This window comes from Dunckerocampus dactyliophorus, chromosome 2 (assembly GCF_027744805.1).
Source record: "Dunckerocampus dactyliophorus isolate RoL2022-P2 chromosome 2, RoL_Ddac_1.1, whole genome shotgun sequence".
Classification (NCBI taxonomy): domain Eukaryota; kingdom Metazoa; phylum Chordata; class Actinopteri; order Syngnathiformes; family Syngnathidae; genus Dunckerocampus; species Dunckerocampus dactyliophorus.
Window position 1 is genome coordinate 8,627,419 of NC_072820.1, and position 24,981 is coordinate 8,652,399.

Below are 24,981 nucleotides of genomic sequence, written 5' to 3' on the forward strand. Positions count from 1 at the left end.
CCCCAAAAGCAGCGTATTTACAAGCAGATTCATGACTTATCTCTTATCCGGGGTTGTTCTGGGTGCTCTGCTCCTCTTTATCTGCATTTGACCTCAGGCTTTTTAGTGTGGCCGGGGTGCCAAAGGTCTGCTTGACCTCTGCCGGCATGCTCCACAAAGCACCGACACGCAGGGCCTGAGAAATGAGCGATGGCCATAAAACTTTTATTTGCAGGACAATGAAGCGTTCGCATGCACACGGTACCAATGTTTACATGAAATCGAGAGAAATGAAAGTTCCTATCTCTGCCATTAGTCTAACATGCAATAGCTTTTTGTGAGATAAAACACTAGCTTGTTTGTATTTGTGGCTGGGAGGGAGTCCTTTGGTAATGTGGATGTTTTTTTCCTGTTCTTTTTAAGGCCTTGGGGTCATGCTCTCTGCATCTCAGCAGTGTGATCCTCCACATTCTTCTTGTGTGTGCTGCCCTACACAACCCACTCTCTTTGCTCTTTGACTCCAATGGCCATATAAGGCAGTAAGCACCATGGCAACCACAGGGCTTGAATAGTAGTGTCAAATCCCTGAGAGCACACACACACACACACACACACACGCACGCACGCAGTCAGTCCCCTCCCCCTCTGCACACACTCCAACTCCCTCCCTCCCTTCTTCTCTCTCTGGCTTGCTTTGCTTTATCTCTCTCGCTCTCTCTCAAACACACAAATAGGTTAGGGGAAACAGACACACAAAGCGAGACCAGCAGAGAAGCGAGGATAAAAAAGGAAAACGATAAGTGAAATCCAACTTGTCTGCGGGTTTGAATCTCCTTTTGAACGCTAATTGGATGTTTGGACGGCAGAGAGCGACAAAGTAAGAGCACCCTCCGTTTCAACCCCCACCTCTTCTTGCCACAGGGGAAGGCTATACACACACACACACACACACACACACTAGATGAAAAGCAGCAGCTAGGCCGCACATCATTAGTTCTTGGTGGCCAAGCACCGACAAAAGGCTTGCAAAAGGAGAAGCCTGGAGAGTGAGAGCCGCTGAGGCTTCTGGGAAGGAAGCAGCACGGATGCTACAGTCAGCTGCGTCTCGCAGCGAGGACAGCACTTCCTTGTGTTGAGCACACACCACCTTGTGTGCGTGCATTTTAGAGGTCAACTCAGACAGCCTTTTTGAAGAGAAGACCACAACCACATGAGAAAGTGATGTTGACGCCAAGTTGCGACGTGGAATAGCTTCACTTGTGGGAGTCACAATGCCGCTTAAAGGATTACAGCAGGGTAGGAAAGCTGTGTTTGCTCTTCAGATGGACGGGAGGAAGCGAGTTTAAAGCTAGGCTCAATCGGAGGTAAGCGTGCCATAATTTCTATGGAGGGTAATAGCATGAGAAAGAGGGAATTCAATGTAAGGCTACTTTAAGAGGGGTGGTTAAAGCCTCCCCAGGCACCTCAAGCCCTATTTCAGCCGTTAGCTAGAGCCAGTGTGTGTTTGTACTCCATTTTTCACCGCATGTCATTCACAAGAGCTTTCCTATCTCTCCACAGTCTCCCCAGTCCATAGGGGGCTCATTGTTTTCGGCGAGAGGACCCTTGGCGGGTCTCGATCTGGATTCAATAACAGCAGCAGCACCAGCGAGTGGGTCTGACAAGCGGAAAAGACACATTGACATTCAGAGGCAGTGCAAACCTTAAAAGTTGCACCACTCAGACTGTTTCCAGGTCATAGAGCAGTGGGAGGAGATTGCTCTTGTTTTTTCCTGCCAAACACCCTCCTCCTCTGTGTTATTTTCCTCATTACCATCTGCTTGCTAAGCTTGTGCACATTTTTCGTCCGTTTTAAAGCTTTCTATGCGTCAAAAAAATCGCATGAGAGCTTCCACGATGCCGGGGTGTTGATATTCATGTTACCTTGACGGCCAGCACAAATCTCGGCTGCCTGTGGCGTGCTCTTCCTCGGTGGTTCGGTAACCAAGCGATGGCCATGGTGAGTGGGGGCTGGGGCGATCCCAATGGCGGCACCAACGGGCTAGGGGACAAGAGCTACCTGAAGAGAGAGGATGACGACGGCTCTCCCCAGGCGGGGGGGAGCGACATGGAGGCAGGGGAAGACGACAAGGCCTGCGTGTTGGACTGCGTGGTGTGCGGGGACAAGTCGAGTGGGAAACATTACGGCGTGTTCACCTGTGAAGGATGTAAAAGCTTCTTCAAAAGGAGCGTCCGACGTAACCTCAGCTACACGTGCAGGTGAGAGGGGCATGCCGGGAAATGTGTTGTTTCTGTCATTGTTGGGCACATGTTTGTAGTTCTTTCACATCATCACTCATTAAAACCAGTTTATATTGTTGACAAACAAAAACTGATAGATACAATTAACTAATTGTGAATGTCTCTTTTAGATGATTAAAGTTTCTACCTAGATAGCCATCTGTGTAGTGTAGGTCAAAATATGCTAAGCTATCTTGTTCATTCAATATTTAAACACTTAATATTTTAATTGTAGCCCTAATCCTCTGTCATAATGTTGCATGTTAAATTGTCTAGAATACTACCTGGGGGCCAATAAAAATTGAGCTGTGGGCCGCAAGTGGCCCCTGGCCACACTTTAGACACCGCTGCATTAAATTTGAGTCATTTGGCAAAGTCATTAAACATAGGGTTGTATTGTTTTATAATATTTGGGTTGATATTCTAAATAATGCAACGTCATCATCTCCTCTAGAGTAATTTAAAACATGCTGCTGGTTTGAGCCAAAAGTTTCAGTTCTGAAGGTGACCCCATGGACAGAAAACACATGACGTCATGGCTTTGCTGCAGAATCATAACACATCAATTAGATTTTGCTGATGTCATCCCCCTATTTTGCCTACAGCCTCCATGAGGCATATAGCATGCATTATGGTGTTTGCTATCATTTGCTGTGATGTGTCAGCACCCATGTGTAATTTCCTCTGCTTTAAAGTCTTTATGGAGACCCAGCCAAACACGTAATAGAAACAAATCAAACAAAAACATCAAGCCCCAGCTATCCCCCTGTTTGTATTCAAACCTGTTGATTAGCCAAACATGCAGGTCAGGTGTCAAATGTTTATTTCACAACATGAACAGTCATGGAGGAACAAAGAAAGAGCTAGAATCAGAGAATTTTGCCTTTCTGTTGCTTGAAAATTGTTCAAACTTGTTGGCAATTATGAAACAGAGTACAGTAATGGTTAATTCGTTCCAGACACGACCGTGATAAGTTAATTTCCACAAAGTAGGATTCCTTATTTATAAATTGGATAAAACCTGTTTACAACCTTCTAAATAATTTTTTAAACATTATTAAAGCCCTCTAGACATGAAATAGCACCCCATAGTCATCTTTATATTTCATCCCAATATAGTGGACATAATCAGAACATAAAATAAGACATTAAAGACATAAATAAAACTCGTGCTTGTGCTTCCTGGAGGACAGGAAGTAACATCAGGGGTTCAGAGTTGAGTTTTAGCTTGCCAGTAACCCGTGTTATTATTGTCATTATTGTGACTGTTGTGAGACAATTCGAACCTGCAATAAAAGCTTGCTGTTCGCTGATCAAGTCTGGCACTTATGTTACACTGAACATTACAGTAACATTACTGACACCTAGTGACCAGTGTAGAATACTACATATTACATTTTGAATGCGTCTTCTTAATGCCTTATACTGTATTTGTATTTTAGTTCATTTTACCATTTATATGCTAGAAAATGCTTCATTTAGGCATAAAATATGTAACATTCGCCGAAATATGAACATTTTGACTAATTATGGGCCGTATTCAACCATGAAACAGCATTATTTATGAAAATATTTTTGAAAAACTGTGATGGTGAAGCCGCAAAATTTGAACCGCAATGTGGCGAGGGACGACTGTAACCTTTTTTTTTTTTTTCTGTCATTCATCAAGTAATTACCAATGAACGCCACCTATTTCTATTCTTTATCTTTATGTTTCCAGGTCGAACAGGGAGTGTCAGATTGACCAGCACCACCGCAACCAATGCCAATACTGTCGCCTGAAGAAGTGTTTCCGTGTAGGCATGCGCAAAGAAGGTATCTATTTATCCATAATGTTTGTGGGCAACCGTCTGCATTTGCGAATTTCCTGTTTAAACGTTTTATTATCTCGTGTCCCTTGTAGGGCACGGCACACATAACTGTCTCGGCCCTATCGTTGCTCAGCTAACCCTGTGTCAGCTCAATGCCATGTACTAGCTGGCTTAATCTGGCCTGTGTCACGGTGACAGAGACAAATGCTTTGCTAAGACACCTGAGTCCCTTCGCACTAAGCCTCTGCTTGAAGCTGCACAAACCCTTTAGGCACAATCCAATATGGGAATTTACTTTATGTGGTGCAGCTCAGCTGACATATCGATGGGATGCTGATAAACATGTAGCAGCTGGAAATATTCTTGCTGAAATGTGCATTCAGTCAATGAGTTGATGCTTGTCATAAGTAGACGCTGTGGACAGTATCTGCCATGTCTGTGTTGTTTATTCACACAGAACGTAAAACATGTTAATGAGGCGTTTTATTGCTCCCTGTGGAGAAATTCTCTTTGCCTGAGCACTGTCTACAGGGAGGTCAGGGGTCAGCGTCGGCCGCTGAGCAGCATTCCAGTGGATGATCGAAAGCATTCGCTATGTTTCTTTATGGACAGAAAGGGATACATACAGTAGCACTGAGGGAAAGGCTTCTTGAGACGTCATCTGTACTTCTGTGAAGAAGGTGTCAGACGTTTCGCTCCTCATCCGAAGAGCTAACGTCCGACACCTTCTTCACAGAAGTACAGATGACGTCTCAAGAAGCCTTTCCCTTGTTGGACAACTCCTGTACGACTGAGAGCCTACACAGACATACAATAGCATTGTATCATTGTCTTGATAACATGTATTTAGTAGTGATGAGAAGATTACTTGCATTGATGAGGTCAAATTGCATCCCTTTTTAATCTGGGAGAAAGCTGGCTAATGGGGTCAAGACTGTGTTTTTATAATCTGACAGACACCGCTGGCTGAACCCGGTTTTAACTCCCCCCTCTTTTCTTTTACAAATCCCCTCCTTCACCCTCCCTTTGCCCTTCATCATCATCTTTTTCCACTCTGTTTACTTTTATTTTATATCCACAAACTCTCCTCCTCTATGTTCTCCTTCCCCCTTGGTCCCCCAACCAAACTACAGCAGTTCAACGCGGTCGCATCCCACCTCAGCCTAGCCTCAGCCCGACCCTTACGCCTCTTGGTGGCGCCAGCGGCTTGGGAGGCGGTGAATTCTACAATAACAACAACAACGGGGGCGGCGGTGGCCAGCCTGTGTCGGAGCTCATCTCCCAGCTGCTCAGAGCCGAGCCGTACCCCAACAGCCGCTACGGGCACCAGTACAACCAGCAGGCGGGTCCTGATAACGCCATGGGCATCGATAACATTTGCGAGTTGGCCGCACGGCTACTCTTCAGCACGGTGGAGTGGGCACGGAACATCCCTTATTTCCCTGAGCTGCCTGTATCGGATCAGGTTGGTACAAAATTAACAATTAATGAATTTCTAATATAAACAAGATGGCAGAATGTGCGGATAATGTTCTCATCTCCTTTATAAATGCTGGTCTGTGTGGATGTAGCTCAACCTCCCATAGCTGATGTCGTGTTTGACTGAACCAACAGTGCCTTTGCTGGTTGCAGCCAAGAAGTGAACTCAGTTTTGTCTCAACTGCTTCAATCAACAGTTTACATTTTCTGACTGATCCTGTACACAAGTGGTCTCTGATTAACACATCAACACAACCCCCAGGTGGCGCTGCTGAGGCTGAGCTGGAGCGAACTGTTCATCCTCAACGCCGCCCAGTCGGCCTTGCCGCTCCACATGGCACCCTTGCTGGCCGCGGCGGGCTTCCACTCCTCGCCCATGTCGGCAGAGCGTGTGGTGTCCTTCATGGACCAAGTGAGGGTGTTCCAGGACCAGGTGGACAAGCTGACCCGACTGCAGGTGGACTCAGCAGAGTACAGCTGTCTCAAGGCCATCGCACTCTTCTCACCAGGTGACCGACTGCCGTCGTCTTCTATTTTATCTGTCCTTGTTGTTACAAAATGTACCGCAAGCACTCCCGCCACCTACTGGACAATTGGAATTAGGTCAAGTAGCAGCCCTTTATTCATCTTTACATGCGCATAAAATCAAATCATATCAATTTTGGATCATATTTACCAAGATATACAAGCTATCTAAAAGCATTGAATATATTATGGTCAAAAGTGAAATACAAATATTGTACTGTTTTAGCTTTAATGACGTTTGCTACTCAAATCTGTCTATATTGATTCTAGCACCCTCTATTAGCAAATTACTGATAACACTGGTCTACAAATTTTCAAAAAAATTCTGCTTCTGAGATAAAACATCACCCTTGGTCAATTTTGGGCTACTGAACAAGAATATGACATCAAAAATCTTCAAATTTTAAAGATATGCGGGGTTCTTTATTACATGGTAACGTAAAAGGAGTAATACACAATGTGATATGTCTCCATACACTTCATGTGCATACAATCACGATTATGAAGATTCAACTAGTTTCTGTATTCATTATATTCATTAATTGTGGGCATATGGTATACCACAGGGACGGTGTATCTTTAAAACAAGAGCTAATTTTCGTACTCAGTGACCCAAAATTAGCCTAGAATGACTAATTTCATTTCAGTAGGATTTTAATGTTTATTACTAACTTAAAACTACCTGGTTCTAAATTTGGTATTTGGGTGTCCTGAGAGTGAAGGCGAACAGTGTCCCAAGGTAATTACTGTATGTAATTACTTAATTACAGTATTATTTACAATACTTGTGCGTACATGACATTTAAGTACTTAAACAACAGATTACAAAAGCTAAAAATGCTAATAGGCCTTGTTGTTGAAGGCTATGCACAGTTTGATGATAAATAATTGTGTTTTAGTCTATTCAAATTAAAAATAACTTCTTAAAATGTACTACACTGAGTGACATCAGGACCAATCAGGAGTGCTGCTGCAATGATTGGCATATCACAGTGACTCAAGAAAGCCAATGATGGTACAGTCAGATCGTTCAGGAAGGAGGAATTGAAACGGACATTGCATATAATTGTGCACTACAGTGGTACCTCGGTTTTTGAATTTTTGAACCTTCCAAAAGGTGTTTCTCGAAAACCCGAGTCAATTTTCCCACTAAGAAACAATATAAATCCAATAATCCGTTCCAGAAACCCCAAAACACAGTAGACGCCCCTAAAACGTAAATAATCCGTTCCGAGAACCTTTATGTTATAGGGATTTTATGTTAGACGAAGCCTAAAATACATGTAAATAGCCTAATCCGTTTCAAGATCTTCCCAAACTCACCCCTTTGGCACTTCAAAATTTTCAAAGTCCACCAAATATGGTGGGAAAATATAAGAAAACATTAGCATAAACATAGTACAGTAACATTCCAATATAAAATAAGGTAATAAATAAGGTTACTGTAAATGAATAAAACTGAAAAACAAAAACAATCCTACCGTTCACGAGATGTCTTGATCAGGAGCGCAAGTGGAGGCAGGAAGGAGGAGGAGGACTAGCCTGAGTCGAAACGTGACTCAAAGAGTCTAAGAGTCAGCTGGTCTCACAGACAAATGCAACATTTTAATTTGTAACTTAACTTAATTGTTTAAGTTAGTTTCAGGGGGACTACAAAGAGGGAGGAGGTTGAAGGGAGAAGCCTGTCTCTCACACAAACTCACGTACGTGCTGTATAAGTCAGCCAATGAGATGAGAGCGTAGGCGGTGCCCTGATAATCAGCCAATGAGATGAGAGCCTAGGCGGTCCCCCGAAAATCAGCCAATGAGCGTGAAGCGTCAGAAGCCGTCACCAAGTATCTGAACTTGCACCGACTTGAGGCATTAATAAAGTTGATTGAAAAAAAGAAAAAAGACTTGCACTGACTTGACGCTTTGTTATATGGAATTTCTTCTGTAATACGAAGCAAAAACTTTATATAAATTCTTTATGTTCAGTGGAATTTATGTAAAAGGAGGTTTATGTTATGCGAGGTACTACTGTACATGTATTTATAAAGTGCCAGCGGAATGCACTTTGCAGGTGAACTTGTCCAAGTAAGTGTATTACTAGTAATGCTTTACTTACTGTTGCAGCAAACAGTGAATTACTGTAGTTGCACTGATTAAACGTGCTCTCCTCATGTCAGCTCATCACGACTCTTTATGTAACCCGCCCACGCCATCGAGTAACTCACTCCTCCTCTCTCCTGGTTAGACGCCTGTGGTCTGACAGATCCAGTCCACGTGGAGTCTCTGCAGGAGAAGGCTCAGGTGGCTCTGACAGAGTACGAGAGGATGCAGTACCCGAGTCAGCCTCAGCGCTTCGGCCGCCTTCTCTTGCGTCTGCCCGCTCTACGCGCCGTACCCGCCAGCCTCATCTCCCAACTCTTTTTCATGCGCCTCGTGGGAAAGACCCCCATCGAGACGCTGATCCGAGACATGCAGCTCTCCGGAAGCTCCATCAGCTGGCCCTACGTGCCGGGGCAGTAGAACCTCCCGGGCGGATGAGGTTTCCGTCTGGGATTAGTGACGACAAGGACCCACAGGAAACCTCCTGACTCGTCGCTGTCCATCTGTGTGGTTATCCAACTGCCAGCTGGCTATCATGTGTACTGTCATGTAACCGCCCCCGCCCCCATGAACAAGTCCTCTGTTTCCACACGGGCCTCCTGAGAAGAAACAGACTCATTGCCAGCCCACTGGCTGTGATGCCAGCTCGACGCCGTATTTAGCGGACTAAATGCCCCGTGGTCCACTTGTGAGAACATGACAATGCACCGTCATGGATATGCGTGGTACTGGTGAACTGAGCACGCGCTGCTCTGCAGGGTTTTCTTGCGGGAGAGAGAGAGAGAGAGAACTTTAGAAAAATGATTTTGAAGTAAAAAACCAAGGAAAATTTCACCAAAGTTCATCCTCCGATTGATGCACAAAACGAAGAAGAGGACTGAGTGGAACATCAGATGGTCAGTGAAGTCACGCACAAGGCTCATGGTCGCTGTAGTTGCCAATAATTAGAAGAGAACAGACTAATACCTCACTAGACATCAGAATGCTTTAATCTGATATTTCAAAACATTGAAACAAAAACCTCTGTAAATGTTGCTCACCAGAAACCGCCTTCTTTTTGACAACTGCCTTGTTATTGGGTATACATTTGAGACGCCACCTTTGTCGCTTCTTTTGCAAAATACTGGGAATGCACGTATAGAAAGTTGGGATCAGGCTCTGTTTGAAAACGAGATCAATATGAAAATTAGATGAATGAGTGTCACTGGGGATGAGAGTTTCTAACAAACACTAAAGAGTTTACATTGAGCAATGATTCCTTTGACTTGTGTTGACGTGTGTGCGTGTGTGTATATATATATACTGTATATATATATATATATATATAGCGGACAACGTTGATTTTCATTTGCATGGTTTTGGATCTTTTCTAAGTTGTTTCATCCCGTTTATGTAACTAATGGTTCCTTTGAATATTAAGTGTTGCTTTCTCCGTTCATTCCTATATGTGTTTACATGGAAATACCTCTTACTAAAGACCCAGACATTATGGCTAAGGATTGCTGTTCTGTTGTGACTAATGTGAGGCGACATTTCATTGGCTGATAAACTGCACAAGGAGGATGTTTAATACCAAAATGCCACACATGGTGGAACAAAGAAGGCCCCTGATTCACCACCAGGACTTACCTCACGCTAGTGGTCGCATTTTTTGTTAAATTATAGAATCACTGACACAAATCCTAATAGTTTCCTTCTTGCTTTAATTGACCAGAGGGCCCTAAACGTGAGCTTGATGTGCTGCTTTTAGTCAGCAAGCCATGTCCTTTGTTAAGTTTCGATATACAGTCCTTTTTGTGTTCTTACATTTTGATTTGTGTATGACAAGGTGATTAAAAGAATCAAAAGATGACAAGTGTGTCTTTTGTTATGTATGTTTGTTTTTTTCAAACTTGTTGAACAAAGTGTTGTAATCACAGCTGTATCACGAATGCCAAATAAACACATAGACCACAAGCATCTAATTCAGGCGTGTCCAAACTTTTTTTCCCCACTGAAAGGATACAAGGGACACTTTGGTATGTTCTAAAGCAACACATGTAGATATGCTAAGAAGTTGTATATATTTCAAGAAAAAAAAATGCATCTCAGCATTGTGCATTGTGATAAAGGTGAAAAAAACGTTTGCTTTTTTTTAAAACCCATTTTTGAACCTTATGACTTTAATCCCATAATATTTTGACTTATTTCCATAATTTAACTTTTACGCCAACATAATTTTCCAAAATGACATTTTGGTTTTATTTTCTCACAACTTACAAAAATAACTTTCTCTTTAATACTTCAACTCTATGCTACTAAAATTATATATTTCCTCATATTACGAGTTAAAAAAAAATGTTCTCAATAGAATGACATTTTTATTTTAATGTTTTGACATTATTCTTGTTGAAGCTGTTTTCTTTTAATTTTCCAACTATTTCAAATTCTTGTAAGTTTTCTTCTCGGAATTATGACTTTATTCCCATAATATTTGGACTTATTTCCATAATATTACAACTTTTCTGCCAACATAATTTTTTTTGTCTCATATTATCTCTATGCTACTAAAATGACATATTTCCTCATATTAGAAGTTTAAAAAATATATTTTTCTCAGAATGACATTTTTCTTTTAATGTTTTGACGTTATTCTTGTTAAAGCTGTTTTCTTTTAATTTTCCGACTATTTCAACTTCTTGTAAGTTTTCTTCTCGTAATTATGACTTTACAGCCATAATATTTTAACTTTACTCTTGTAACATAACTTTTTACACAAAAAAATGACAACTTCACTGTTGCATTGTTGTGCCCCCCCAAAAAATTCAACTTTATGCTACTAAAATCAACTCCTCAACTTTGGCAATGTTCAAATCCAGGCTGAAAATGCTTCTTTTCAACTGTACATATGACGGCTGAAAGTATTTTATCTGCACTTTTCAATTTTAATTCATTTTTTCTTTTATGGAATCATTTATGAAATTTTATGTAATGATTTTACCCTTCTTTTCTGTCCCAGAACTTACAGAATTTCCGCAAAGTAGGATTCAATTTTAATAAATGGAACAATTTCGACGTTAGAGCATAGACAACATGTTTATGACTTTCTAAATCCATTTTTATCATCATTAGAGCCCTGTAGACATGTTATAACACCCCTATAGTCACCTTTGCGCTCCTATTATTCTTTGTTTACACCACATTGCTAATGCACAGGCTATGAGATCACTGCAGGGACACAAGAGTCGGCCACGGCTGCACAGCATGCTAGCGAGCTAACTAGTTAGCCTCTGATTGATTGATTCTAATCTTAAAACAGGGTTTAAATCGGAGTGGGGAAGAAAGAGAAAATAAAAAGCCAAAAGCTTACCGCTTCCACAAGGAATAGGAGGAGAACTTCTTTTCACTGTGTCAGACATACCATGGCTGACTACATGCAGTGTGATGGTCATATGATATCATGTCATGTCATTGTGGAGGAGGCTGTAGAATGCAGACTACCCTGCACACACCTTGAGATTAATGGAGTATTTTATTCAAAGAAACTTACTACTTGTATAGTGTCCCACTGAGATCCAATATCATTTTTAAAGTCCCTGAAATGAGCAGGATAGGATCCCTTTAAAGTCCGGAATATTAAAGCGAGCAACCAAAGGTGGATTTCCTCCAAATGAACACCGACTGACGTGCTAACAAAGACCTCGGTCGAAGTTCTTTACCAGCTGTTTGATGTGGAAGAGTTTTTGCCGAAGTTCTTTGCTCTCCCTTTTCTTGGTTTGATAATCTGGTGCCTAAAAGAGACACATAAATAAACTATAAGTATATTAATAGTTTATTTATGGCTAAAAAGTTACACCACACAAGTGGACGACAAACAAACTGTCAGACCTAAATTCAGTTAAGTAAAATGTAGCATCCAACACACAAACCACCGTCAAATGGAAAAATATTATTTAAATGTCCAAAATCCACTTGCATATCCCATGCACATACAGGTACATTTCCACTCACCCTTTTCAGCGCCTTCAGTCTGTTGTACTCATCGGCTACACCCTGAGAATGAAAGTACAGATCAATTTAATAAATAATACTCGCCTAATGAGCATGTTTTTGTTCTATACCCACACGCTCAAAATTATTCAGCTCCCATTATAAATTCTATTTAAAGTTTATAAACTAGCAGTAGTTTGCAATAATCTGACAAAACAAAATTGATTTAAACAGCACAACACAACTACTATCCTAAGTGGTCATTATTTATTCACATTGTCCCGTCTATTGCAATTTTGTACATTTTGCAAATAAATGCCATTTAAAAACAAAAACAAACAAATGGAACACTGTTTTTGTTCCCGTTTGTCATGGGCTGAACTCGAAGATGTACACAAAAGGCCTGTCTTTGAAATATTGCTCACAAATTTGTCTAAATCTGTGTTAGTAAGCATTCATAATTCATCAACCTCCCAGGCGTGGCTTATCAAGATGCTGATTAAACAGCGTGATTACTGCACAGGTGCGCCTTGTTGGCTCGGTGGCTTGCTATGCTAGCAGCAGCCGTCTCTTCTGTCCTTGCAGTGATCCCGTAGCCTGCGCAATGTGGTGTAAACAAAGAATAATAGGAGTGTAAAGGTGACTATAGGGGTGTTATTTCATGTCTACAGGACTCTAATAATGTTAAAATCTATATTTAGAAAGTCATAAACAGGTTTTCTATGTTTTCTAACTGTTTACTACTAATCGTATTTCGCTGAACTTCACTTATCATGGTCAGGTCTGGAACCAATTAAACGAGGGATGACTGTACGCCAATCCAGAGCAGCTCAACATGCTCAATGGGTGAAATGTCGGGGGAGTGTGCCGGCCATACAAGTACTGGGATGTTTTCAGCTTCCAGGAATTGTGTACAGATCCTTGCAACAAGCCGTGCATTATCATGCTGCAACATGAGGTGATGGTCGTGGATGGATTGCATAAAAATGGGCTTCAGGATCTCGTCACGGTACGGCTAGCATTCAAAATGCCATCAATAAAATGCACCATGTGGTGTCATGGTGGCGGTGGGCAGGCATACGTTATGGTCACTGGCATTTCACTGGTATAGAAAATGGATGGATGGATGGTTGACAAATATTTAATCCTCCCATATACGATACAGGATGGGAGCCTCTTGTGTCCTCATGCAGTTTTGCAGAGGAACAAAGGCTCAGGTACAGAATGACTACATGGACCGATCTTCTGTCAGCATCTACCTGGTATTTCATGGAGCCCTTGTCCAGCGAGTCCAGTTCTCGGCTCAGCTTATGAATCTGGTCACTAATGTCGTCCATTTCTTCACATAGACTCTTATAGCAAGCCCTCGAGGAGTCAAACTCGCGCTTGTACTGCCGGCGCTGCTGGTCGGAGATTATCTCTGGGTAGAGCCTGAACAGAGGAAAGAAGATACTAAATATTGGCACAATTAAAAAAAACATGAACACAAACAAGCCTCCCTCTTAGATTGGCTTGTGGTTAAATACATTAAATATTCATCAAATACATATATATATATATATATATATATATATATATATATATATATATATATATATATATATATATATATATATATTTTTTTTTTACTAACTTTTAATGACTATTTTTCTTGCTTCCAGCAGTTGGTGTACTTTGAAACGTATTAAATATACCGTATTTCATGTAACTAAATGGATGTAGAATAGTGGCTGACATATCTGACTTTCGCAACATTCATTCATTCATTCATTCTCCAGGGTCACATTCGCACCTATGGACAAATTAGTGTCCAGTTAATAACATGCATGTTTTTGGACTGTGGGAGAACAAGACACGCAAGGGAGAATATGTAAAATCAACGTAGAGAGGCTGCAGGCAGATGTGCTGACTACACTTCCACCACCGAAAATCATTAGCATCAATGAGACATGTCCAAGCTGGATGTTACAGACCACTAAAGTAGGTGATGTGGAGTCACCATGGTAACAGCAGCAACACTATCCTCTTTTTCAAGGCAGTGTGCCAGAAAATGTTGCTTTTTTTTGCTATTCTGAGGTAAAATGACTACATTTTCTGCGGAACAGCACGCTCAGTAACGCACTTGTAGAGGTCTTGGTCTTGTTCCAGTTCATTAGTAGTGTCTCCTCCAGTGGTGTAGTCTGTTTCGTATTGGGACTCCACAATCTCCTGTGCAGCACTTCTATGCTCTCTGTTGCTCCTCTGAGCGAGAGCTGAAAGAGGAGGAGGATGTTTCCCGCGGCTGTCGGCATCATCTGAGGAGCTGCTGCAAACTGCAGGCCTGCTGCTCTGGTGGCGATGCTCAGACTCTTGGCGCTTCCTGCTGTCCTGATGGAAGCTACAAAAAATATACAATGCAGATGGTTTGTGTACAAGTTCTACAATTAACACATTTCTTTACGCCCTTAGTGCTTCAGAGTGATTCTGCTCAAACTGAATGGAAAACAAGACAAACCGTAAATACGCAAAAGTTGTGGGACACCTGGCCATTACAACTACAGAAAGTAAAAATGGAAGAAACTATGGAGTTGTTCCGGCCTTTTGTATTTATCTCAGAGGACTTTCTGCTAGATGATAGCATGAGTCAACCAGAACATTTGTGAGGTCAAAGGTCACTCTTCTGCTCTAGTTTATCCCGATTAAGTTATCAATGATTTGATAAAGATGTGTCCCGATATATTTCTTAATATCTTCTATGTTAGATATACAGTAACAGCTAACGGCTATTTGCGGGAGTTACGCTAAAAAACATGAATAATGGACACCTTGGTGAAAAGCCCTAAGGACGCCTAAACCCTATAATATGCTTGTCACACTTGTTAAACATATTTTATATTTAGTTGTACACATTAAGATATAATTACAGGCACACAATATACACTATTTTACTTGCAAAATGTGCAGTTGCGCATCACATCTTGTCAAAGCATCTTCGTGCTGGAAAATATTGAGTGAATTGACTTGTGAGACAGCACCCTCTGCTGGATTCATACCTTCAGCACTTTGGTTTCCCTTGCAGGAAGCATCACCATACCACTTATTTAAGTACCCATGAATACGTAAAAAAAAAAACATTTAAACAACATTTAAAGCAATGAAAATAAATCTGCAAATATGTGGGAGAGTGAATGCCTAACTGCAAATGGCTGTATGAGTCTATGCATCTATGGGTCTACTCACACGTTGCTGTTCAAATTTCCCTCACTGTGGATAAGGACTGCATCCCGGCTGTAAGATGCTAGACTGTTTTCCCCTTGGAGGTAGGATTCAGCTTTCTCCGATATAACAACAGTTGGTGCCTGCTGGGTGCTGCGTCCCTCTCCAACGTGGTTTACCTGACACACACAAGAGACTCTTAACAATAAGCTATTCACACACGAATAGTACACATGATTTCATCATTGGTTCCTGAACACAACTTTGGATGAGACTGCACATGGCCCACATTGTGCAGGAGTATACTAAATCAAATTAAGCACTTTTCGAAAGGTAAAAAAAAAAAAAATAGATAGAAGTAGATCATCCAGCAACTGACCTAATGTTGTAACTCAGACATTGACATTTAATAATAAAGTAAAGGCTGTTTTTTCCATTTCTGATGTTTTTTTTTTTTTTAATTTTCATCATATTTCTTTTTGTAAATTTTCTTTTTGTAATACTAACACTTTATTCTCATAATATTTGTACTTTATTCTCGTAATAACTTTTTTCCACAACCTAATTGTCCAAAAATTACACAGTTATTTTGCTTTGTTTCTCATATTATTACATTTTTGTCTTTTTTCTTAAATATTTCAAATTTATGCTAATAAAATGACATTATCTTTCCTCATAATATTACGGTGTTATTTTCATAAAATTATAACTTTTTCTCATTAGATTACAACTTTTTTTTCGTGATATTATGACTTTATTCTCTTAATATAACTTTTTCCGCAACCTAGTTTTCCAAAAATTACAACTTTATTTTGTTTTGTTTGTTTCTGGTAATATTATGCCTTTAAAAAGATGTCTTTTTTCTTTAATATTTCAAAATTATGCTACAAAAATTGTGTTATTTTTCCTTATAATATTACAATATTATTCTCATAAAAATTGGTCATTACTTTACAACTTTTTTTTCTTCATTTGACTTGATTATTGTAAAATTTTCCATTTTTGCTGTTTATATACAGACCTGGTCAAAATCTGGGGTTTTAAGTAGAGTTAAAATATGCAAAAGCAAGAAGGGGGAGTGAGACAAAAATGTATTTATTATTATTATTTATTTAAGTTATTATATTTTTACAATTAAACTGAAATAGGCTGTTTCAGCTGATCAAAAGTTTAAGACCATCGCTCAAAAAATAACAAAAAACTCTCCAAACCAGAACGAAAAAATGTTCTCAGTAGGACTCAGTAATGAGCAGCTCCACCGTTCTTGTTTGAGGGATGCCCGCTGCAACATCTGCATGTAAGCAGCCTCCGTTTGACGACCCTGCACCACCTGAAGCTCCAGTGTTCCCCTGAATGAAAAAGAACCCCAGATCATGATGGACCCCCCCTCCACTGTGCCGGGTAGAAAACATCTCAGGTGGGATCTCCTTGTCATACCAGTAACGTTGGAAGCCGTCTGGACCGTCAAGATTACATTTTTTCTCATCAGAGAATAAAACTTTTTTCCACCTGTCATTGTCCCATGTTTGATGCTCCCTGGCAAAGTCTAAACGGGCAGTTTTGTGGCGTTGAAGGAGACGAGGTCTTTGAATTTGTTTTTTTGTTTTTTTAAACCCTTTTCCCGCAGATGCCGCATGATGGTTACTGCGCTGCAGTCGGTACCAGTAAGGGCCTTAACAGGGCCTGTTACTTGGTAGCAGAGGTGGGTAGAGTAGCAAAAAATGTATTCAAATAAGAGTACTGTTACTTTAGAATAATAATACTCAAGTATCAGCAAAAGGTAGGCCTCCAAATTCAATGTGAAAAAACTACTCAAGTAACTGTACTCGAGCAACTGGTGCGTATCAAATATAAAAAATATCAAATATGAATGTGCAAAATGTATAAAATTAATTGCCTTTGTTTTACATTCATTCTGGGGGATGGAAGGGAGGGTTAGGACGCCATTGAAGCTAGAACCGCAATTGGCAGTACATAATAGGAAACTTACTCTAAACTAATTAAAAATCGCTTGAGCCATGATGTCTACTACAAAACACTATAATAACTTCATACAAAATTTTTAAAACATTACATTGTCCTTTATTTTGTTTGTTTTTTGGTTATTACTTAATTTCTCCCCACTCACTGTAAATATAGCCAATTTATTGTTTGGAAATATGAAACTGATACCACAGTTCTCATTTAATCTGATTTGCAATATTACAAATTCTTAAATAGTGCTTCATGCACCATTTGATCAAAATTTCCACTGTCGTGTTCTTCAAGGAGATAACTTTTAAGCAGCAGTGATGCCGCCCAGACTGAATCATTTACCACCACCGCTTGTGGGGATTCACACAGCAGCACGGTGGCACAGTAGCGACTCGACCCCTTTTTATACATTATACATGGCCCATACATTAAATATGCCTCCCTGCAAGGCAAAGCATCCTCACTGCGGTACAAGAGTGGCCCAGAACGGGACCAGCATTCAAATGAAGCTGCCTCAGAATCACAGGGAGAATGTAGGCCAGCATATTTGTGGATAAACTAATTGTGTTGCTTCTCTCCTCGTAATGAGGTGGACTGGAGAGAATACAGTCCTACTACACGGCTAAATGCCACATGAGGCCCTTGCTTGGAAGTACAAACATCGTAGTAGTAAAAGACTCTGCAGCAGCATGACTATCTGCAAAATGTTACTGTATAACAATTTATGTCAATGTCAGATTTGGACTTGTGACAGCTACAAGAACATTGACTCTGTGAAACAATGCACAATGCATAGCACTACACCCTTGTAAAAACAAGAGCAAAGCTTTGGGGTACAGAAAGTGACAGAAAGTGACGTCGGGGGTTCAGAGTTGACTTTTACCTTGTTGTGGGCTATGGCCGCAACAGTAACCCGTGTTATTATTATAGTGATGATTATATGATTAGAATTATTATATTAGTATCATTGTGCCTGTTGTGAGATCATTTAAACCTGCAATAAAGGCCGGTTGTTCAAGTCCCGGTACTTCTGTGGTGGTCTCAGCGAACAATTACTGACACCTAGTGATCAATGTAGAAGACAACATTCACAAGTTGTGCTCATTAACGGCTTATACCGTACTGTATTTGTATTTTAGTGCATTTAGACATTTTTATGCTTGAAAATGATTAATTTGGACAGAGAATATGTACAATTAGCTTAAATACACATATTTTTGACTAATAATAGGCTGTAGTCAACCACAAAACAGTTGCAGCGAGATCACTCATACCTGCAATAAAAGTCTGTTGTTCCGACGATCAAGTCTCATGCTTGTATGTCTCACCAAACATTACAGTAACATTACTGACACCTAGTGGCCAGTGTAGAATACTATACAAGGGCATCACAAGACACTCAGTTCATGAGACGAGACGATGCGCAAGATTGGGTCTACGAGAACGAGACAAGATGAGCTTTTAACTTTGTTTTTAATACAAGTTTTTATTTTTTAAAATATGACAAAAAATTGCAATCTACTAATGTAATTTGTACTACGTAACACTCTTCTGCACTCTGTGTGTACGCTAGCGGCACCGCCTCCACCCACCGAGACAAAGAGGCTGTATGACGGACAAAAGAGCTCACTCCACTCATGCCGTTGTTCTATGGAACAAAGGCGCCAAGGTGCACCAATGCACAGAGGGAATCCTCTTCCTTCATTGTTTGGAGGCGGGAGAGGAAAAAAACAGACACGCCATGCACATGGCAATATATTGACGCAGGCAAAATTATCAAATTCATTTTCTGAGTTAACGACTCACTTAAATCCTGTTTACAGCATTGCTATTGTATTCAATACATGTCGTGAATGACGATGAATAATTCAAGATGTCAACCTACTTCAAATATGAAAACCATGAGTTCAATCATGAGATGACTTAACACAAGTCTCATGGCTTGTTTGTTGTCACAAGAGATCCGACAGTTTACAGCCATCACTAGTTAATGATCAGTCAGAGTGAAACTTACCGTAGGTGTGCCAAAGATAAAGACTTTACTATCTCTGAGTCAACAGCAGCTTGTATGGATGTATGAAACCTGGGTATGGTCATTTGCCAGAAAAGTCAATTGTGGTTTTGAACACGCCCACATAGCGTGGATAAGCAGTTGAAAATGAATGAATGAATGTGGGGGAAAAAACAAGCCTTTCTCACCCAGTCTTGCACATTCCGCCCATCTAACTGCCTTACATGTGGCTCGTCCCAGTAGATGTTCCTGTCGCCATGGCGCCAGATTTTGCTGCGGGTCTTGTAGGAGTAGTACGCAGCAAACGACAGGGCCAAAACCACCATCAGACCTAAGGCTAATGCAACCGCCTGAGAAAAGACAGTATTTAAAAAGATTCAGGTCGAGACCTTAATTAAGATGCACATGCGTACACAAAATGTAAGACACAAACTGGAGCAGTGCCAGAGCAGCAAAACACCTTCACAAGTTAAACTTTTAGAACAAACTTTTACCAAGTGGACAGGTTTGTGACCCTTTATGGCCACCGTACTTCTCACAATGTGTCGGTATAGGTTGAAATAACTTTTATGGTCACATCGTATTTGTTTATTGCACATCTCTCTGCCCAATTCACGTACAAACACAATGCAAACATATGTCTGTCCATTCACACTCATACAAAATGCAAACACCTGTCTGTCCATTCATATGCTGTACAGATATGCCGTAACAATGACTACTTACATATAATTCAAAAATTTGCCCAAATTGCTAATATTGCAAATGTTTGTTCATTTACATCAGGGTGGCCAAACCTTTTCCACCGAGGGTCACGTACTGAGCAATGAAAGGATGCAATGCCACTTTTGTAAACCAACACATGTAGATATGCTAAGAAGTTATATATATTTCAAGACAAAACTGCATCTCAGTTTTGTGATTTAAGTGAAACAGCATATTAGAATGAACTCCGGTCTTTGGTCTTTTTCCCCCCATTTTTGTTGTTGTTTTTTTATGTTCCCAATATTTCAACTTTCTTTTTAAATCATCTTTGCAAATCTTCTTCTTGTAATATTTTGACTTTACACCCATAATATTCCAACTTTTCCCCCAAACTAATAAAAAAAAACAAAAAAAAACCTTTATTTTATTTTGTTTGCTTCTCATATTAGGAATCTTTAATACTTTAACTCTATGCTACTAAAATGACATTATTTTTCCTAAAAATATTACAAGTTTATTCTCATAAAATTGCAACTTTTTTCTTGTTAAAATAAATTTTTTTGTAAATATTTTGACTTTATTCTTGTAAAATTACAGCTTTTTTTCCTACTTCTGCTATTATTTTTATTGACAAACTATTTCATCGTTGTTCTTTATTCCCATAATATTTTTACTTTATTCTCGTAACATTGTTACATTTTCCGCAGCTTAATTTTCTGAAAATTACATCTTTACTTGTTGTTTTGTGACTTTTTCATAATATTACAACTTGATTTAATTTAAACTTTATGCTACTACAATGAGGTTATTTTTCCTCATAATATTACGTTGTTCTGGTAAAATTACGACTTTTTCTTGATAGATGACAACTTTTTTCTCTTAATATTTTGACGTTATTGCTGTAAAATTATTGCTAATTTTTCAATTTTTGCTGTTATAATTTTGCTGTGACAAAGTGCTGTGAGCCAATGCAATTTGAACACCCTTGATTTACATGCATGTCTTCTGCAAACATTTGTCTGTTGATTCAAAGACACGCATGATGCAAATTTAACATGCACACGGAATTGAAACATCTGTCTGCCCATTCACGTACACTGCACATAAAGTAAGCATCTGGCTGTCTATTCATAGACATGCAAAATGCAAATGTATTTCTCTAAATTCACACACACACAAAATTCAAACATCCGCTATACGTTCATATGCACACATAAATGTTTCATAGCCATACAAAAAGGAAACATCAGTATCTTCATTCACATACACACATTATCCAAATAACTGCCTGTCCATTCATATTCAAACATAAACATATAAAGCAAACATTGGATTTGACCTCACAGCTTGGTACTGCCCTTCCCGATGCCAAACAGGTTCAAGGCAACCTTTGGCCGCAGGGCACATCATTAGGCACTTCTCCATAACTGCACGATGAATGCAGGTTAAAATTGAATTATCCTACCAACCTCCTCCGGGTCCATGTAGCAGTAGTGGTACAGGTATTGGCTGTACATGGGGAAACCACCTGGAAAACCAGCTCCCGCGCCACCACTGAGGCTAGGCCTGTCTGGAATGTTCTGGCACATCATCAGCATTGGATTGTACAGCATGCTCTGGGAACTCTGAGACATTGGGTTCACCCCAATGACAAAGATGATGTCAATGATGCCCTGGATTTAAAAGAGTAACCCACATTCAACGCTTCAAAAGACCACAATGTAAAATAGCTGCAAGAATGTTAATTGACATGACAAAATAAGCTGCACATTTCTTTTGAGCCAGCCTCACCTGAAGGACAGCTAAGATGATGTCACAGATGAACACAGCGAGGTAAAAGGTGCATCCCCTCATGGCTCGGGACCGTGAAAAACTTCCCACCAAGAACCCCAGTGAAATCAGGAAGTTGATAGCCGCCATGGAGATCATCGCAGCCTTGGCAGACTGCGGGGTCATGTAGGAGCTGCCGTAGCCATAGCTGCCGCCATAGTACCCCTGCCCCGCCCCTGGAACACTCCCTGGGGCGCCGGCACCGTATCCAAAGCCGTTCATGTCCCACACCAAGGTTGACGCCACGCAGGCGAAGATAAGGAAACACATGAGCACCGTGGCTCCTTGGAAGGTTTTGACAAAACCAGGAGGTGAAAACCATCGGTAGAAGTGTTGAGGCCTGTCCTCCAAGTAGTGGGAGTCTGCTGGGGGTTTGGAGGTGTAGGGGACATATTGGCTCTGGGGGGAGTGGACGCTTCTTGGGGGATAGAAGCTGTGGGAGGTGGTGCTGTACGGTGGGCTGTAGAAAGGGTGGCTATCGTAATGGCGAGCTTCATACATGGTTTAGTCCCACCAATACCATTGGTAATATTTCACCTGGTGGAAGAACACAAAAAAATGATGCAGCTCATCTGAAGTAGATGAGGTTCATTTCAGAATGAGGATATCATTTAGTACACACTCGCTGTATCAGTCTATTCATAACCACATACAATGGGAACATCTCTCTGTCCATTCACATACGTACATCCATAAGGCAAACAGTTGTTTGTCCATTCACATGCAAACATCTGTCTTTACATTCACATACTGTACATCCATCAAACAAACCGCTGGTTCTCCAGTCACATACAAACATTTGTTTGTCCATTCACATACAAAAATAATGCAAACATTTGTCTGTCCATTCACATACATCCATAAGGTAAACGGTGGTCTGTCCAGTCACATAATAACATTTGTTTGTCCATTTATATACAAACATAATGCACACATCTGTCTGTCCATTTACATACACACATAACGTAATCATCTGTCCAATTACCGTCACTGTATGTCCATTCACATTAATTAACAAGGCAAACAGCTGTATGTCCATTCACATAGAAACCTAGTGCAAACATCTGTCTGTCCCTTCACATACATCTATAAGGCAAATAAGTGTTTGCACATTCACATACAAAAATAAGGTAAACAGTGGTCTGTCCAGTCACATAATAACATTTGTTTGTCCATTTACATACAAACATCATGCACACATCTGTCTGTCCATTTACGTACACACATAACGTAATCATCTGTCCAATTACCTTCACTGTATGTCCATTCACATTAATTAACAAGGCAAACAGCTGTATGTCCATTCACATGGAAACCTTTTGTCTTTACATTCACATACTGTACGTCCATAAAACAAACAGCTGTTTCTCCAGTCACAAACATAATACAAACATCTGTGTCTCCATTCACATACATCCATAAGAAATGGACAAAATCTGTCTGTCCATTCACGTACAAATATAACATCATATCCGTATGTACATTTACATGCAGACACACGTAACGTAATCATCTGTCCAGTTACCTCCACGCAAAATACAAAAATCTGTCTGTCCATTCATACAGTTGTTCACCAGGCAACCGGCTTGACCATTCACATACAAACAATGTAAACATCTGTCTCTCCATTCACATATAAACGTAATGTCTGTCCAGTCACATAATATAATCATTGGTTCAATTACCTCCACATAAAAAACACATACATGTGTCTGTCCATTCATATATACTGTACACATAATGCAAACAATTGTCTGTTCATATACTGTACATACATAATGAAAACAGTTATATACTGTATATATATATATATATGCTCACAAAAAGCAAACATCGGAAACACATAGATTTCGGAGTGTTGATAGGTCCACACTGCACACGTTACAATGTTTCCATGTTATATTCCTAATGCACAGCATGCACGTCAAGGTTCTGTCTTCATTGACCTCAGCCCGTGCCTGAACCTACTCTCAGGTATCGCTGACCCCACAATTCATCACTCGTGCGCAACTCAAACCAACAGGCTTTAATAATTCATACGGCTGCAGTCAGTTGAGAAGCAAGGGCGGCCACGCGTGATGTCTCCTGCAAGGAAAACCGCATTTCTTCCTTTCTTTGCAGCATCTAATGTATGTTACCTGTGTGTACACCTGCCAGAGCATTGCAGGTAATAAGCCTACACGGGTTTGTGTTATGTTCTCCTCACAGCAAGTCAATATTTGAAATTGACAATCCATGTATATTGCTTTAATAAGTGGCTGAATTTAAAAGAAATTCTCCAATGAAGTTGTAGCTTTCGTTTAAATCCCACTATTGCAAAGAATGCTCACTGGCCACAACGGGTACATTTGCACAATTTAATAAGATCCCGTACAAAACTGTAACTGCAATTCTGTCTTTATGAAGAAAGAAAACAATCATGTTCGGTATTGACTGTATCTGTTTATTGTGCTTGTAGTTGGAATGTATCTTTAGCTTCAGATCATAGTATATACAAAGCTAGAGCAATTTAAAACTACATTAAATTACACTTACCATCTTTAAACTATGGCAACTCAACATTAAACCAGCATACAAAGCAAAATGCAACTTACCTAGCAGCTAACGTGTCCTTTCAACTTTGGACCCGTTCCCTTTCGTTCAGCTGGTCTCCTTTGCTGACACACGGCGTCAGATTTAAGACATTTTGATGCTAATTCGTGTAGACATTTTCCATGTCTGACTCCCCAAAAAACACCACGCAACGAAAGCCACGTAAGTTCTTGACACAGCGATACTCGACTTGGTGTCTGTCAGGGAAGAGTGGACACACATTCAACACAACTCCCCACCTACTTGAAACTACGAAACTTTTAACAAGCTAGCTCGGGTAAGGAAATGTAACCCAAGTGTAGCTAGTTTTGACATCATAGTAACAGAAACAGTTTGCCTGTGCAATTACTTTATAAACAAACGCACCGCATTTTGCCTGCATAAATGACTTCAATTTTTTCCACGCAGCTCAACTGTAACAAACATATTTGGTATACAATACACACCTATGTGGGCCTGACAAGCACGTGTGTAAAGTATCAGCAAGATTGGTTGAAAAACATTGCAAATATCGACACCATCGGAGTATCAGTATCGGGG

At 40.3% G+C, this 24,981-nt stretch overlaps 2 protein-coding genes across 7 annotated transcripts; one reads left to right on the forward strand and one right to left on the reverse strand.

The window, feature by feature from the left end:
- Positions 1-691: 691 nt before the first annotated feature.
- LOC129176774 (nuclear receptor subfamily 2 group F member 6-like) lies at positions 692-10,020 on the forward strand. Of its 3 annotated transcripts, none has more exons than XM_054767156.1 (6): positions 692-1,343; positions 1,540-2,238; positions 3,980-4,074; positions 5,207-5,535; positions 5,812-6,058; positions 8,311-10,020. In XM_054767156.1, exons 2-6 carry the CDS (start codon positions 1,970-1,972, stop codon positions 8,583-8,585), a joined length of 1,215 nt encoding a protein of 404 aa, XP_054623131.1. In that variant the 5' UTR covers positions 692-1,343; positions 1,540-1,969; the 3' UTR covers positions 8,586-10,020. The 3 variants fall into 3 exon arrangements, with proteins under 3 accessions (XP_054623131.1, XP_054623130.1, XP_054623129.1); XM_054767155.1 differs by having other exon boundaries at positions 692-856; positions 5,204-5,535; XM_054767154.1 differs by having other exon boundaries at positions 693-1,343; positions 5,204-5,535.
- Positions 4,837-24,925, reverse strand: zgc:154006 (uncharacterized protein LOC563016 homolog). Of its 4 annotated transcripts, none has more exons than XM_054767149.1 (10): positions 24,888-24,925; positions 24,444-24,638; positions 21,811-22,386; positions 21,489-21,692; positions 19,503-19,664; positions 15,354-15,508; positions 14,257-14,511; positions 13,394-13,565; positions 12,156-12,197; positions 4,837-11,935 (listed from the first exon to the last, which is right to left on the reverse strand). In XM_054767149.1, the coding sequence occupies exons 3-10, from the start codon at positions 22,348-22,350 to the stop codon at positions 11,834-11,836; spliced, it is 1,632 nt and encodes a 543-aa protein (XP_054623124.1). In that variant the 5' UTR covers positions 22,351-22,386; positions 24,444-24,638; positions 24,888-24,925; the 3' UTR covers positions 4,837-11,833. The 4 variants fall into 4 exon arrangements, with proteins under 4 accessions (XP_054623124.1, XP_054623126.1, XP_054623127.1 ...); XM_054767151.1 differs by lacking the exon at positions 24,888-24,925 and adding an exon at positions 24,808-24,864; XM_054767152.1 differs by lacking the exon at positions 24,888-24,925 and having other exon boundaries at positions 19,539-19,664; positions 24,444-24,797.
- Between the last annotated feature and the right edge of the window lie 56 nt (positions 24,926-24,981).

Bases quoted from the DNA above. Each gene is read 5' to 3' on its own strand.
- LOC129176774 (XM_054767155.1), top strand. From the start codon at position 1,970: ATGGCCATGGTGAGTGGGGGCTGGGGCGATCCCAATGGCGGCACCAAC. The intron at 2,239-3,979 runs GTGAGAGGGGCA...TTATGTTTCCAG, and splicing joins AACCTCAGCTACACGTGCAG to GTCGAACAGGGAGTGTCAGA. The intron at 5,536-5,811 runs GTTGGTACAAAA...CACAACCCCCAG, and splicing joins AGCTGCCTGTATCGGATCAG to GTGGCGCTGCTGAGGCTGAG.
- zgc:154006 (XM_054767149.1), bottom strand. From the start codon at position 22,350: ATGTATGAAGCTCGCCATTACGATAGCCACCCTTTCTACAGCCCACCG. The intron at 19,665-21,488 runs GTTGGTAGGATA...GTCTTTTCTCAG, and splicing joins GCTACATGGACCCGGAGGAG to GCGGTTGCATTAGCCTTAGG. The intron at 11,936-12,155 runs GTGAGTGGAAAT...TGTCTCTTTTAG, and splicing joins GACTGAAGGCGCTGAAAAGG to GCACCAGATTATCAAACCAA.